General features: G+C 42.3%; 1 protein-coding gene across 3 annotated transcripts; it reads right to left on the bottom strand.

Moving 5' to 3' along the window:
- Positions 1-328: 328 nt before the first annotated feature.
- slc43a3b (solute carrier family 43 member 3b) lies at positions 329-12,224 on the bottom strand. 3 transcript variants are annotated; one of them, XM_086221643.1, is made up of 13 exons: positions 12,023-12,224; positions 11,170-11,420; positions 10,887-11,016; positions 9,560-9,606; positions 9,343-9,419; positions 6,778-6,870; positions 6,537-6,676; positions 6,113-6,222; positions 5,871-6,014; positions 5,035-5,142; positions 3,755-3,941; positions 2,901-3,024; positions 330-2,806 (listed from the first exon to the last, which is right to left on the bottom strand). In XM_086221643.1, exons 2-13 carry the CDS (start codon positions 11,354-11,356, stop codon positions 2,717-2,719), a joined length of 1,437 nt encoding a protein of 478 aa, XP_086077769.1. In that variant the 5' UTR covers positions 11,357-11,420; positions 12,023-12,224; the 3' UTR covers positions 330-2,716. The 3 variants fall into 3 exon arrangements, with proteins under 3 accessions (XP_086077770.1, XP_086077771.1, XP_086077769.1); XM_086221644.1 differs by lacking the exons at positions 11,170-11,420; positions 12,023-12,224 and having other exon boundaries at positions 329-2,806; positions 9,560-9,658; positions 10,887-11,018; XM_086221645.1 differs by lacking the exons at positions 11,170-11,420; positions 12,023-12,224 and having other exon boundaries at positions 329-2,806; positions 9,560-9,692; positions 10,887-11,007.
- Positions 12,225-12,470: the final 246 nt, after the last annotated feature.

The following is a 12,470-nucleotide window of genomic DNA, read 5'->3' as shown; positions in this document are numbered from 1 at the left end:
TCACACAGCAAGATTCCAGCACAGAGAACTAGAGAGCGTCTGTTGGTGGTGTTGTCCGTGTTATTTCAGATTTAATTCCTGCCCCAGACAACATTGTGCCCCATGTGACATGACTCCATCACCATCAGCAGTATGGCAACTCCTACCCAGAGAGGTCTCACCAGAGAGGACACTGTGTCCTCTGTGCTGCTGTGAATCCTGCTGGTTTGCATTCTGTTCGGAAAAATAAAAAAAATCACAGACCACAGACAAGGTGAAGTTGTCTTTTGTCAGTTTAGAAGCGGAGCTCCAATCAGCTGCAGATGAACAGTGACACAATGATTTTAGAATTGTAAAATAAAGGCTGAAACTTCTTGAAATCTGGGTTTTACAAATGAGTATTGCACATCAATAAATAAGTTCTTGTGAGAGATGCATCAAGTCTCTACTTGCCTCTTCAAAAGCATCGTCACTTCATCAGAATCTGCTTTACTTCTAAACACACATTTTTCAAAGCCCAGCTGAAACACAGGCACTCAGTGAAAAAAATGTCATCTCAAAGCCCAAGGCTATGGGATTTTTTTTTTTATTAAGGACAAACAATGAAAAAACAACAAAAATAAAATCCCAAACTGACCAAGTTCTTTCTAATAAATGCACTTGATTGAACAATTGGAAAATGTGCATATTTAAACAAACATTAAAAAGTATCTTTCTTCTACAAAAAGATTTGTAGATATTTCCCTTTACAGTCCATAAATGTCATCATAGTACATCAAACAAAATGTCTGAATCCATGATGATAGCAGACAACACTGGAGATTCAGGTCACATGGAGTGAGATCATCTTAACGGTGGTGCATGTTTGGCAGAGGTCTGGTGTTAGCAGCCTCTCTGTTATGTCGGCAGATGGTGGCGCTGTGCTTCCCTCCGCAATACTGAGCTGATGAATCTGGGTGTATTAACTCCCACGGTAAAGCAGTCAGCGCAGACACACCAGTGTCCTGTCGGTGAGCAAACGGGACCTTTGATCGGATGATGTCTCCTCACCCAACTGTCTAAGTGCACACTCGAATTAAGACAGCACAAAGTGCAATGTTTGCCATTGAAGGTTCCTAATGTGATGACTAAAACCAGCAGTTTTATCGTCATGAAATACGAAAATAAACAGAAATCAAGGAGGTCCTCATTAATAAAAGCCCTGTTTGGTGAAGTGCATTATGATCAGTAACAGTTGCCGTGCACATGATTGATCGCTGATTATAAAATGAAATTTCAAAAACATTATTGATACCTCACACTCACAACAAGGAAATGATCAGAAAATGTGTGCAATATTACCTAAAAGAAATAAATTAGACAAAGCTGAGGAACCAGAAGTCCCATTAGCCCCATGCGTGAATTACTTTCTAAACCAGCTGAGAGGTTTGATCTACGCTTCAGTGCACGTCAGACACCTCCTGAAATAAATATGCAAAATGAGTGAAATGACGCATCCAGGAGGTTATGCCAGCAGGGCCTGTGTTTATCAGACTTACAGAATTACACTAGAGACTGTTTGGTTGTCAGAGAAACAAGTTCTCATGTGTAATCACATGATTTATCACCCGAGGCCAATCTGACATAAGGATCGATCTTATAGCTCTGTTGGTCTTAAGTTGTCTTGGTTAAGTTAGTGAGACATTTAGAGAGTAATTTTGAACCTGGCAACCCTTTTATGATGTAACAAATGAAAGTATCAGATTTATTCTTCTTGTTTGATGGCATCTCTAATTAATTCAATTTGCATTTTGCATTTAAATCAAATACTGTTTAGGGAGGGACACATCTTCCATATCTGAAAAGTGAGGTTTATGAGGACTGTATTTCAATAGCCAGCAGGGGGTGATTCCAAAAACAAGTCAGATTGTATAGGCTCATGAGAAAATGATCCTGTTCGTGTCATTGGTTTATGGTGCCAGTTACCATTTTCCAAATGAGAACATTACTTTAAAACTCATGCTGGTGTTTGTGCTGGTTTCAGGTACAAGAAACTAGCTTGGAAGTCTGGGCACATAAAAGTGCAGGATTTTGGCTGAAACTCTTTCCTACTGCTCGTCACTCAGTCGGTGTACAGGCTAACCATGGTCATCTGCATTTATGAATGCAAACACAACTGTTGTGAGTCTGGTTAAGGATATGACATCTATCAGGATTGGAAGTAGAAGCAAAGTCTTCATGTAACCATGTTTCTGTTAGTCAAAAATAAGCTGTTTCACTTCAATTCATATCATAATACTACAGCACTGAAAAGGCATTGAAATGAGCAGATTACACTAGTGTCCTGGGTTGTAGCTTAGCAGGAGCCAGGCGATACAAAGCCTCTTTAAGCGTTAAAATTCACCTTAAATGTGATGATACAGATCTACTTGTTGCCACTTCCCCCTAGTGGTCAAAAATTGTAATGGCAGCTTCATAGGAGACACAGCTTACATTTATCTTTCGTTGAAGACTAAAATATTGCTCCTGAAATTTCTTTAATACTGAGCCTTGAAGCTTATTTTTCACTGTGAACGGGTCAAAATATTGTACCTGCAAACCACACTGATTGTGATGTGAATCACAATACTTGGTTTCCATGGAGCTTCACAACTTAACATCAGAAAACTGAAGAGGTAACTATGTTACTGATGATGTTAAGGACATTTTAAGTGCCAGTCTTTGGTAAGGGTTACAGACTTTAAGGCTTGGTCTTGGCTCACTGGGACGACTTCCTTCGACAATGCAGGAAGACGGAGGCAGGATGGACGAAGGCGACCAGGGTGAGCAGCGTCAGACCGATGTTGAGCTGCAAGTGCATGCAGGGAGAGGCGGTCAGAGGACAGTCCCCTGACAGAGGTAGAGTCAGGTGTTGAAGGTGGGGGTTACTGCCGTGCACTTACATATAGAGGATTTCCGCGCAGAACTGTGTTCACCAGAGCAAAGCAGGCGTACTGCAACAAAGAGAAGACTGCAGAAAGACCCATGACCAGGCCATAGAGCTTTCCAAAGTGACTTGATGGGAAACTACACATGGACACACACACACACACATATGCACACACACACAAAGTGACAAAAACACAAATACAGGGAGGTGAGCTGAATGAGACTTATTTGTCATTCATCATCTTTTAAAACCAATTAAAACCTCGGACTCTGCTCCTCTGCCAGGCTGTTGATAATGAGACTCTGTGCCTTTGTTTCAGTATTGATTCTTATCAGTGCTTTTAATTCCTGTATTATTGTGCTTAGTCTCATTTCCTTTCACCTCATCTCATCCTTTTTCATTCTACCCGGTTGAGGCAGATGGCCGGTCGAGACCTACTCTACTCATAAAGTGTCACGATATAACTTTTGTTGTGACTTGGTCGTAGATGAAAAGATTTGAGTTGACTTATTCCCTGAGTATTTTGAATATGTTGCCCCTTCTTTTTAATCTTTGTTTAATTTGAAGCATATTGAGGTGCACTTGATGGATTAAAAAGTGCAATAGAAATAAAATTGAATTTAACTTGAGTTTACGCTGCAGTGCACGTCAGACACTTCCATCCAAAGTGCAATAGAAATAAAATTGAATTTAACTTGAGTTTACTCTTAGTTTTCCTGTGATAAAAATGATGAAGCATAAAGGAAATAGGACAGGAAGCTGACAACAACATGTCGATTTCTTTGTTGATCTTTTCACCGACAAACAGAATAAATGCATTCAAATGTGTACCAATAAAAGTGCCTCTGTTCTCTCTGGAATACTCACGCCAAGCTGAGGAAGGCTGCATTGCCACCATAGAGGAAGGAACGATTGAGCACTTGAAGGATGAAGGTGAGGTACTGTAGTGGCAGGAGCGGTATGGTGGCGCAAACTGAGAACAACACACACTGGAGCGCCGTCAGGAAGAGAGAAAGAACCGAGGCCCGTAGGTCTGCCTCCTTTTCGCTCTCACCTACACACAAACACAAGCACACACCAATGAAAGCACACACCAGTTCCCCTAAAGACAGGTGGAGATTTATGTGGCCAATATCTGTTCTGTTAAATGTTCTTTTAGCAAATGCTGAAAAGTCCCATAAAATGCAAATATTCAAGTCGTCAAGATACTTCGTAAAATATGGTTACTTTCAACCACTGGCCTTGACAATAAAATACCTCATCAGTTCAATTTTTAGGATTCTTCCAGTTATTGGAAGCTAAGTTTTGCTTGTGAATTATGAGGGGAAAATGATAATTTTATTGTTGATGACAGTTGTAAGAACAGGTTCTACATCTCACAAACCAGGGGTGCGACCATTCCAACCTCGTCTGTCACACAAAGGAAATAAACTGAATGAGTCTTTTAAACTTTATTACTGGCTGTTCCAACAGTAGGTAGCACGGTGGTGCAGTGGTCAGCGCTGTCGCCTCACAGCAAGAAGGTTCGGGGTTTGAGTCCCGGAACGGAACTTTCTGTGTGAGTCTGCATGTTCTCCCTGTTCCTGTGTGGGTTCTCTCTGGTACTCCAGCTTCCTCCAACAGTCCAAAGACATCAAGAGGGGACGAGGCTGATTGATACTCTAAATTGACCGTAGGTATGAATGTGAGTGTGAATGGTTGTCTGTCTCTATGTGTTGGTCCTGTGATGGACTGGTGACCTGTCCAGGGTGAACCCCGCCTCTCGCCTGAAGGCTGCTGGGATAGGCTCCAGCCCCCCCGCGACCCTTAATAGGAATAAGCGGAAGAAAATGGATGGATGGAAGTTCCAATGGATGATTTGGAACTGGCGACCCATCCAGGGTGAACTCTGCTACTGGGATAGGCTCCAGCCCCCCACAACCCTTAACAGGATAAGCGGGAGAAAATGGATGGATGGATGATTTGGAGAGACACGAAATACAGGACACATTAAAGAGATGAAATGGAGGATGAAGTATGAATATCTTTATCAGCCCCTTTAGTTCCAACTCAAAAACCCTCAAAAGACTTGACAGGAGTGATTCCTCACCTAGATATATCATTTCTTATTTATGTTAGTGATGAAAACGAGTGTCCTGGTTCATTACCGGGGGCGAGAGGTTTGCCCTTGTGCCGGTCCATGATGAGGCCGTTCCAGGGAGCACACAGCACCCCACACAGCTGGGTGATGGCAAAAGCATTGATGTACCGGCTCACTGCAGACATACAGACAGAAGGAGAGAGAGAAGAGTGATGAAAATCAACAATAATACTTGACAAGTCTGACCGAGTGATGCAATGCTACTATATTGTCTGTTAACACTGAAATTAGATTGCGTTCATGGGCAGTTTTGTGGTTGACTTACAAAGAACTCACATGGATGCAGTCACAAGAGTCACAACACGCTCTCTGAGTTCAGAGAGTCATCCACACACCGATTTTGGTTCAGCAATAAAATGGATTAATATGATAATATGTAAAAAGAGTTTTTCAGTTGGTTTTGTCAGAATTGATGGACTCTGAATTGCTTATTTGAGGGTATGATTTGGAAGTCACTGTTAAAAACATGCGAGGGGGTCAGAGAAATAACTGCTAACTGCACGTCTGAACATTTTGGCCCTAATGTATACAAATAATCAGAGGGGATTCCAGAGTCTGTGGGGGCCCCAAGCAAAAATTCCAAGGGGGCCCTACCAACCACTGTTCATCACCATTATGTTAGTCTACGAATAATCTGACATCAACGTACAATTTATGAAATCAAAACCTTTTTTTAAACTTTGCCCCCGTGAGTAGCTTGCTCACAGCTGTTCATTATATCATTCATCGCTTAATGCTAGCTCCGTTACCGTGGTGACTTGAACTGTTCTGCAATCTTGCTCATGCTCTCTCTCCTTTAAACTCCCGAAGTTGAAATCCCAAACTGAAAATCAGCAAGTATACCGAGTGAGGGCTCTCCCTTGGTCAGCTGCAGCAGCATGGGGTTGAGGGTGCCGATGAACAGGTAATGTCTGAGCTGTATCACCGACAACCAGATGAGGTGCCAGATGAATAATCTGGACAGCACACATGCACGGAAACTCTTCTCTGAGGGTAATACAAAAATAAAAAAAAACACTATTTCAGTAAAAAGACAGGCATGTGTGATCAGGATCATAGTAAACCGCACAAACAAAGACACCCACCTTGTTTTACAGGCTCATGCTCATCTGGAGGCGTTTCCTCCGGCGTCCTCTGGGTGTGTCCGGGGTTCTCTCCTGTCTGGTCTGAGCCCCTCAGTCTAGCACACGACATCCTAAGGTAAGATATCAAGCATAAAATTTAAGTTTTTTTTTAAAAAAATAATTATTTACTTTATTGGGTTCATCATGATGTGTGTTATTTCTGCAAGAGTCTTCAGTTGTCTGTTCATCATCTGATGTACATATTCACTCGACTGAAAATTACATTTTTAATTGAGATTTTGAGCAGTTGTTTGCCATATTGATCGAAATATTATCTTCAAACCTGGTCTTGATTTAAAAGAGACAAAAGTTAATAGGTGATTAGATGTTATTTCACTCGATGTGCCCTTGGAGAAAGTAGGAGGTGTTGGTTTCGAGTTTGTACCCATATGTGTAGCCATCAGGCAGCGTGTAGGGAATGAAGGTTCTTGGCAACAGGATAAAAGTTCTGAGCAGGTGGATGATACTGCAGGCGGACAGGAACAGGAAACAGGAAAGGAGAGAGATGCCTGACTCATGCAACAACTGCAGGAGCAGAAAAAGTTCCAGTGAAGATCACCATTAATGCATGACATGGTTTTTGATATAGCCACTACTTCTTTGACTGACAACACAGATATCTTCACCTTGATAACAAGGAAGAGTGCAGAGGAGGAGTCAAAGGCCCCGTTGTAGAGAGTGATGATAGTGGAGCGATGAGTGCCAAACAGATTTCCAACCTAAAAGTAAAAAATGAAATAATAAACAGGGCTGCACGGTGGTGCAGTGTTTAGCACTGTGGCCTCACAGCAAGAAGGTTCCGGGTTCGAGTCCCGGCTCGGGCGCGGGATCTTTCTGTGTGGAGTCTCCATGTTCTCCCTGTGCCTGTGTGGGTTCTCTCTGGTACTCCAGCTTCCTCCCACCGTCTAAAGACATGCAATTTGGGGACTAGGCTGATTGGATTCTCTAAATTGACCGTAGGTATTGTAGACAAATTTATATATATATTTGCTTAAACTGTAGTTAAATTTATACATACATTCACTTAAAATAGAGTGTAGGACACACAAGGCAGTTGTAATAAAGATGTTTCTGTGGCAGTTCCCAAAGAGGTAGAAAATGTTCCAACACTGTATTTAGTTCATCAATGTATTTCTTTAGTGTTAGTAGCGGTACCGGGATCTCCTGCTCATGCATCCCAGGCGGAATCGATGACTTAGCTGCAAGTCACCTTATTTGACCTCTTGAACATCTGGAAGTAGTAAAAGGTGTTTTACAGAGGGGTCCCACAAATCTCCAAAGCACCAGGATTAGTTGGTGCCATTGCGACTCCAGGAAGGAACTTCTAAATACTGGAGATAACACAGATAGACATTCCAAGATATAAGACAACAGAAAAACACCTACTATCAGCAGTGAAGCACAGACCAGACTGTTAAAGAGTGGACAGGTGAAAAGGTCACAACAGGGAAAAGCAGGAGTGTAGCTCATGCTAGCATCACTCCCTCAAGCTAATTAAGTCAGAACAGAGTCCACAAGAATTTCTATGGTGGGATGAGGCCGTGAAAGATAAGAGCATGGCCGTAAATCGGAAAGAGGTTTTAATCTTCACAGCTGCAACAACAAGGCCACGATGGAACAGAAGGGACTGGCACAGGGTCAGACAGAAGATCCTGCAACAGACATGAAGATCAAAAATACACACTTGCACGCAGAAGCGATCACATAAGCACCTCCCCTGTAACACATAAAAACTGGAGAAGATAGTTAGATCATTGGACTTCTTGCCCCAACGCCAGGGACGACGCATCTGCGTATGCTGACTCCAGCATAGGGGAAGACGATCTCCAGAGCTCTGTATTCTTTCCTGTTAATCTGAATAAATTCTTTTGAACCAACTGGAAGGTGTCCTCTCCGGATTTTGAACAGCGCAATACATATATTCTGTGGGTCCTTCTGATTGATTCATGATGACTTGTTGAAAAATTCCTACAGTATGAATGTGAGTGTGAATGGTTGTTCGTCTCTGTATGGTGGCCCTGCGATGGACTGGCGACCTGTCCAGGGTGATCCCCGCCTCTCGCCCGTAGATGCTGGGATAGGCTCCAGCCCCCCCACGACCCTTACTTGTAAGGAATAAGCGGAAGATGACAATGGATGGAAATAGTAAACAACATGTATTTATGTAGGACTGTTCTACCTTAGCTAAGACAAATTTCATCATGGTGCCTCTCTCTCTTTCTGTCACACACACACACACACACACACACACACACACACACACACACACACACACACACACACTGATGGTGGAGATGACATGATCATCAGGAGTGATCAGGGCACTCTATGTCCAGAGCCACGTCAAGAGTCTGTGACAATAAGATGTATTTATATTAAAAATCTCCCAAATCAGAGGAGGCACGGTGGTGCAGTGGTCAGCACTGTCACCTCACAGCAAGAAGATTGTGGGTTTGAGCCCCGGCTCCATCACAGGATCTTCCTGTGTGGAGTCTGCATGTTCTCCCTGTGCCTGCGAGGGCTCTCTCCAGGTACTGCGGTTTCCCCCTACAGTCCAAATTCAATCAGAACTCTAAATTGACCGTAGGTGTGACTGTGAGTGTGAATGTTTGTCTGTCTCTATGTGTTGGCCCTGAGATGGACTGGTGACCTGTCCAGGGTGAACCCCGCCTCTCACCCAAAGGCAGCTGGCATAGGCTCCAGCCCCCCCCCCCCCTCGCGACCCTTAAAAGGATATGCGGTAGAAAATGGATGGATGGATCTCCCAAATCCAAACCTTCAAATTCAAAAAGTTCAGTTTGCTGTATCAGTTCAGTCAGGACCAGGGGCCTCATAGTGGGACTCTTTACCCAGGGCCTCCATTTATGAACTCCAGCTAGACTGTTAAAATAGTTCCTCCTGTAGTTATGTGAGCTGCTGCATGCCATCTGATGGGGAAAACAGCAGTGAGAAACTTATCTAACTTGGTTGATGGTGTTTATATGCACACAATTTGTCTGGGTTTGATCTTTTGTTGTGGAGTCCCATTTATGTGTTTCATATCTAAACATGCTGGTTCCACACAGCGTCACTGCAGCTTGGTCACAGTGGAAACACCAACCCAGACTGCTCAAACAGAAAGCAGGATTCTTTCTCCAAATTAAAGTACAACAGGTCACAGAAGTTGTGATCTTATATAATAGCTTTCGTACCTGCATGTTGGTGATCAGGAATAAGATGCCACCCACTGCTAAGAGGGAGAGAGCTGGGAAGAGCAAGACGGACAGAGCTAATGGAAAAGGACAAGAATAGTTCAAATTAGTATTCATACTTGCATGTCTTGGTCTTTATATCTTATGTGCATGTTGTACGATTTATTTAGATAATAAGGTCTTGTAACAGTGTAAAAAAGCAAAGACGGTGGGTTACATGGAGTGGAGAAGGCCACCATCAAGGTACCCATGGTGTAGAGAAATCTGGTGTGGAAAACAGAAATCACCCCCGTCATCATGCCATCTTTTTAGTGCACTGCAAGATTTCAAGGAGTACGCTTCAATAAAATCTGCAAATTTATAAAAATCAAATACAAAAATGCAACATTCAATACAGTGAGATTAGAATAAATACACACACACAGATTCTGTGCTTCTGTTTATGTTTTTGTCCGACTTTAATTTCCCTTTCTGGTTCCAGTGTCACCTAAGCTAAACTAATCCAGTCCAACTATTTGAATTCCTTAGCTATTTATCTTCCCTCCACCCTTTTTGAGTGGAAACATATGGACATCCTGAGTGCCAGTTTGTTATTGAAGATTAAATGTTTCTGCAGCTTAAAAAAAAAACAGGGCAGGAATGCATGTGAGTATCTGTGTGTCATGAGGGATTCGGTGTTACATCATAGATGGCAAAAAAGTGGTTTCTTAGTTCTCTATCCTCAGATCTTTGCATTTTTTTTCTAAGGGTTTGGTATTAAAACGCCTTTTACTGCCTTGTTTGCTTTGCAGAGCCGGACTCAAGATTGCTGAATGTATGAGGCAAGTGGACATCTTTGGTATGATGACCTACCGCACATCCCTTTGGATTCACAGGAACATTTTCACTACATTTATCAACACGCACGACATACTTGAGATAACAGAAGCTCCAACAACATCCCTGCCACTTCCCGCTCTTCTCCCTACAGAAAGACTACAATCATGGTAGAATTAGCTTAACATAGCTTAGCTTAACCACAGAGACAGAGGCTCTCAGTCTTTTCTGGGAGTGTTTGCTTCTTGGGTGGCTCTGCTGTTTAATTGCCGAACCAAATAGGGTCTTCGCCCCGGAGTACCTCTGGGCTCAGGCCCTAATTAAATAACAAAACTCGTCAGAAAAGGACATCAGTACAGGAGTTTTTTTTATCATTTCTGACTGTGGTTAATTCAATTTGTGCAATTCATATTTTTAGTAGTTTTTGTTATTTTTTCTGTGTCAGTACTCATTAAAACAACATATCAACAGTCAGAATGTGATATTCAACAATACAGAGTTAGATGAAGCATCCGAAGTCAGAATTAATGGCTGCTGTTGTTCTATAATTATTTCTATTGTTCTATAATTGTTGTGTTATTACACGAAAGAGAAACTTCTTGCTTTTTTTCTTGTCAATAATTGTCATTTCAGGCCTCTGGAATACCAGGTTGGTGAGTTTATGATTAACTTCTTTCAACCACAAACCGAGTTTTTCACAAAATTACAGCGTGTACAGGTGGACTCACATCCCAATGAGCCGAGCCACAGTGGTACCAAACCAGTCAAAGAGGAAACCACTGGCCAGCGTGAGGAAATTATTCATAAAGGAGGCAACAGTGAAGACCAGAGAGAATTGTTCATCCTGTCCACTGCAATCTGAGAGAAACATAAACATGACGACCAAAGCTTAGAAATAGTTATCCTCTTCCATCATTTCATTTCAAAAAATAACATGATTAGAAGCAGATTTGCTGTTATTCCATTTCCACGAACACTCAGAATTCAGGTAGCTGGCCTTGACAAACTGACCTATAGTGTGCGTGCCATTGACATCTGTGGTGTTGACACACAGAGAGCTGAAGTAGCCCTCTGTCTTGAGGACGAAGACAAGTGAAGCCCATCCAAATATGGCTCCAGCAAAACACAGGCACTCCACCAGACCCGTGGCAAAGGTGAGGTAGTGTTTGACCACAATGGTCCTCTGAGAACCCGGCATGGTTGCACACACAAGAGGACAGTCCACAATTCCACCTGCACACAGCCGGCTCTCTTCACTTCAACTGCAGAGCAGATAAAAAGCAGAAGTATGTTTTTGTTGATATCTCAAAAAGTGCACCATAAAAAAAAAACAGACATTTTTTTTGTCTCAAGTCAAAAAAATTTGATGCATAAGTCCCAAAGTTGCATGTGCAGACCAAAACTAAAACATTTGGACATTTGGAGACAAATCTAATTCTTCAACACATAAATGTAGTTTTGTGAGTCCAGATGTGGAATAGCAGAAATCTTTTCAGTTCAGTTCAGTTATAAACTGTGTTATCTCCAACCAAAAGAACAAAAAGGCATCGTTTCAATGTGATAATCTTGACACAGTTCACATGCTAAACCCATTTTAGGTGGGCTCACTGACTTGGACCACATCAACACCAAAGAAGGAGTTGATGGAAGCTCAAGGATCATCTTGAAAAGTCTAAAAGTTTATTTGGAGCAAGCAAATATGCATGTTTTTTTTCTAGTTTTCAGTGAGTGTTTCAGATGATCCTCATCTCCTTCGTTGATTTATATGTTCCAACAATATTCTTCTCAATGCGCAAAAAGAGATATCCTGCAAAACAAAATGTGCCGTTATGTGTTGCAACCATTTCCAGATTTTAGTACTCACTTGTCAGCTTCTGGATCTCCTCAAACGGTTTCACAACACAAGTACTAATGCTCTTGCCCCGTTCTTTCTTTTTATAGACCAACACTTCCTTCTCTGCTTCAACAGTTTCCTCCTTCTCCTCCCTCCCAAGAGTTTTTCTCTTTCCAAAACACTGCTCTGCTGTCCCTCTTCTCTGAAAGTTAGCCAAAAAGAAAATATGAACTGTCCCACATCTCAGCAACCTAAAAAGCAGTTGTGTAGAAACTCTTTGGCACACTCCAAATATAGGGGCTGGGAGAGTTGGTTATATTGGTTGAGCCAAGAGGACGCACGCGAGAAAAAATGTTTGCCGAGGCTGTGAGGACGCTGGCCCATAACTCTCATAAGTGGAACCATATGAACAAAGCATCCAGCACTGGCGGACAGGCTGAGGAACCAAAGACGCTGCAGTTTCTCATTGCTGTATTAA

The sequence above is a fragment of the Aulostomus chinensis genome, chromosome 13 (assembly GCF_037954235.1).
Source record: "Aulostomus chinensis isolate RoL2024-O1b breed Wild chromosome 13, RoL_Achi_v1.0, whole genome shotgun sequence".
In the NCBI taxonomy this organism is placed as follows: domain Eukaryota; kingdom Metazoa; phylum Chordata; class Actinopteri; order Syngnathiformes; family Aulostomidae; genus Aulostomus; species Aulostomus chinensis.
The sequence above is the reverse complement of the archived record's forward strand: the minus strand, read 5'-3'. Positions and strand labels throughout refer to the sequence as shown.

What these genes read in the sequence shown, in the direction of transcription:
- slc43a3b (XM_086221643.1), bottom strand. Translation starts at nt 11,356, where the DNA reads ATGCCGGGTTCTCAGAGGACCATTGTGGTCAAACACTACCTCACCTTT. An exon ending in CCTGATGGCTACACATATGG is followed by an intron (nt 6,223 to 6,536) that starts GTACAAACTCGA and finishes ATCTTACCTTAG; the next exon opens with GATGTCGTGTGCTAGACTGA. An exon ending in GGGCAAACCTCTCGCCCCCG is followed by an intron (nt 3,942 to 5,034) that starts GTAATGAACCAG and finishes GTTTGTGTGTAG; the next exon opens with GTGAGAGCGAAAAGGAGGCA.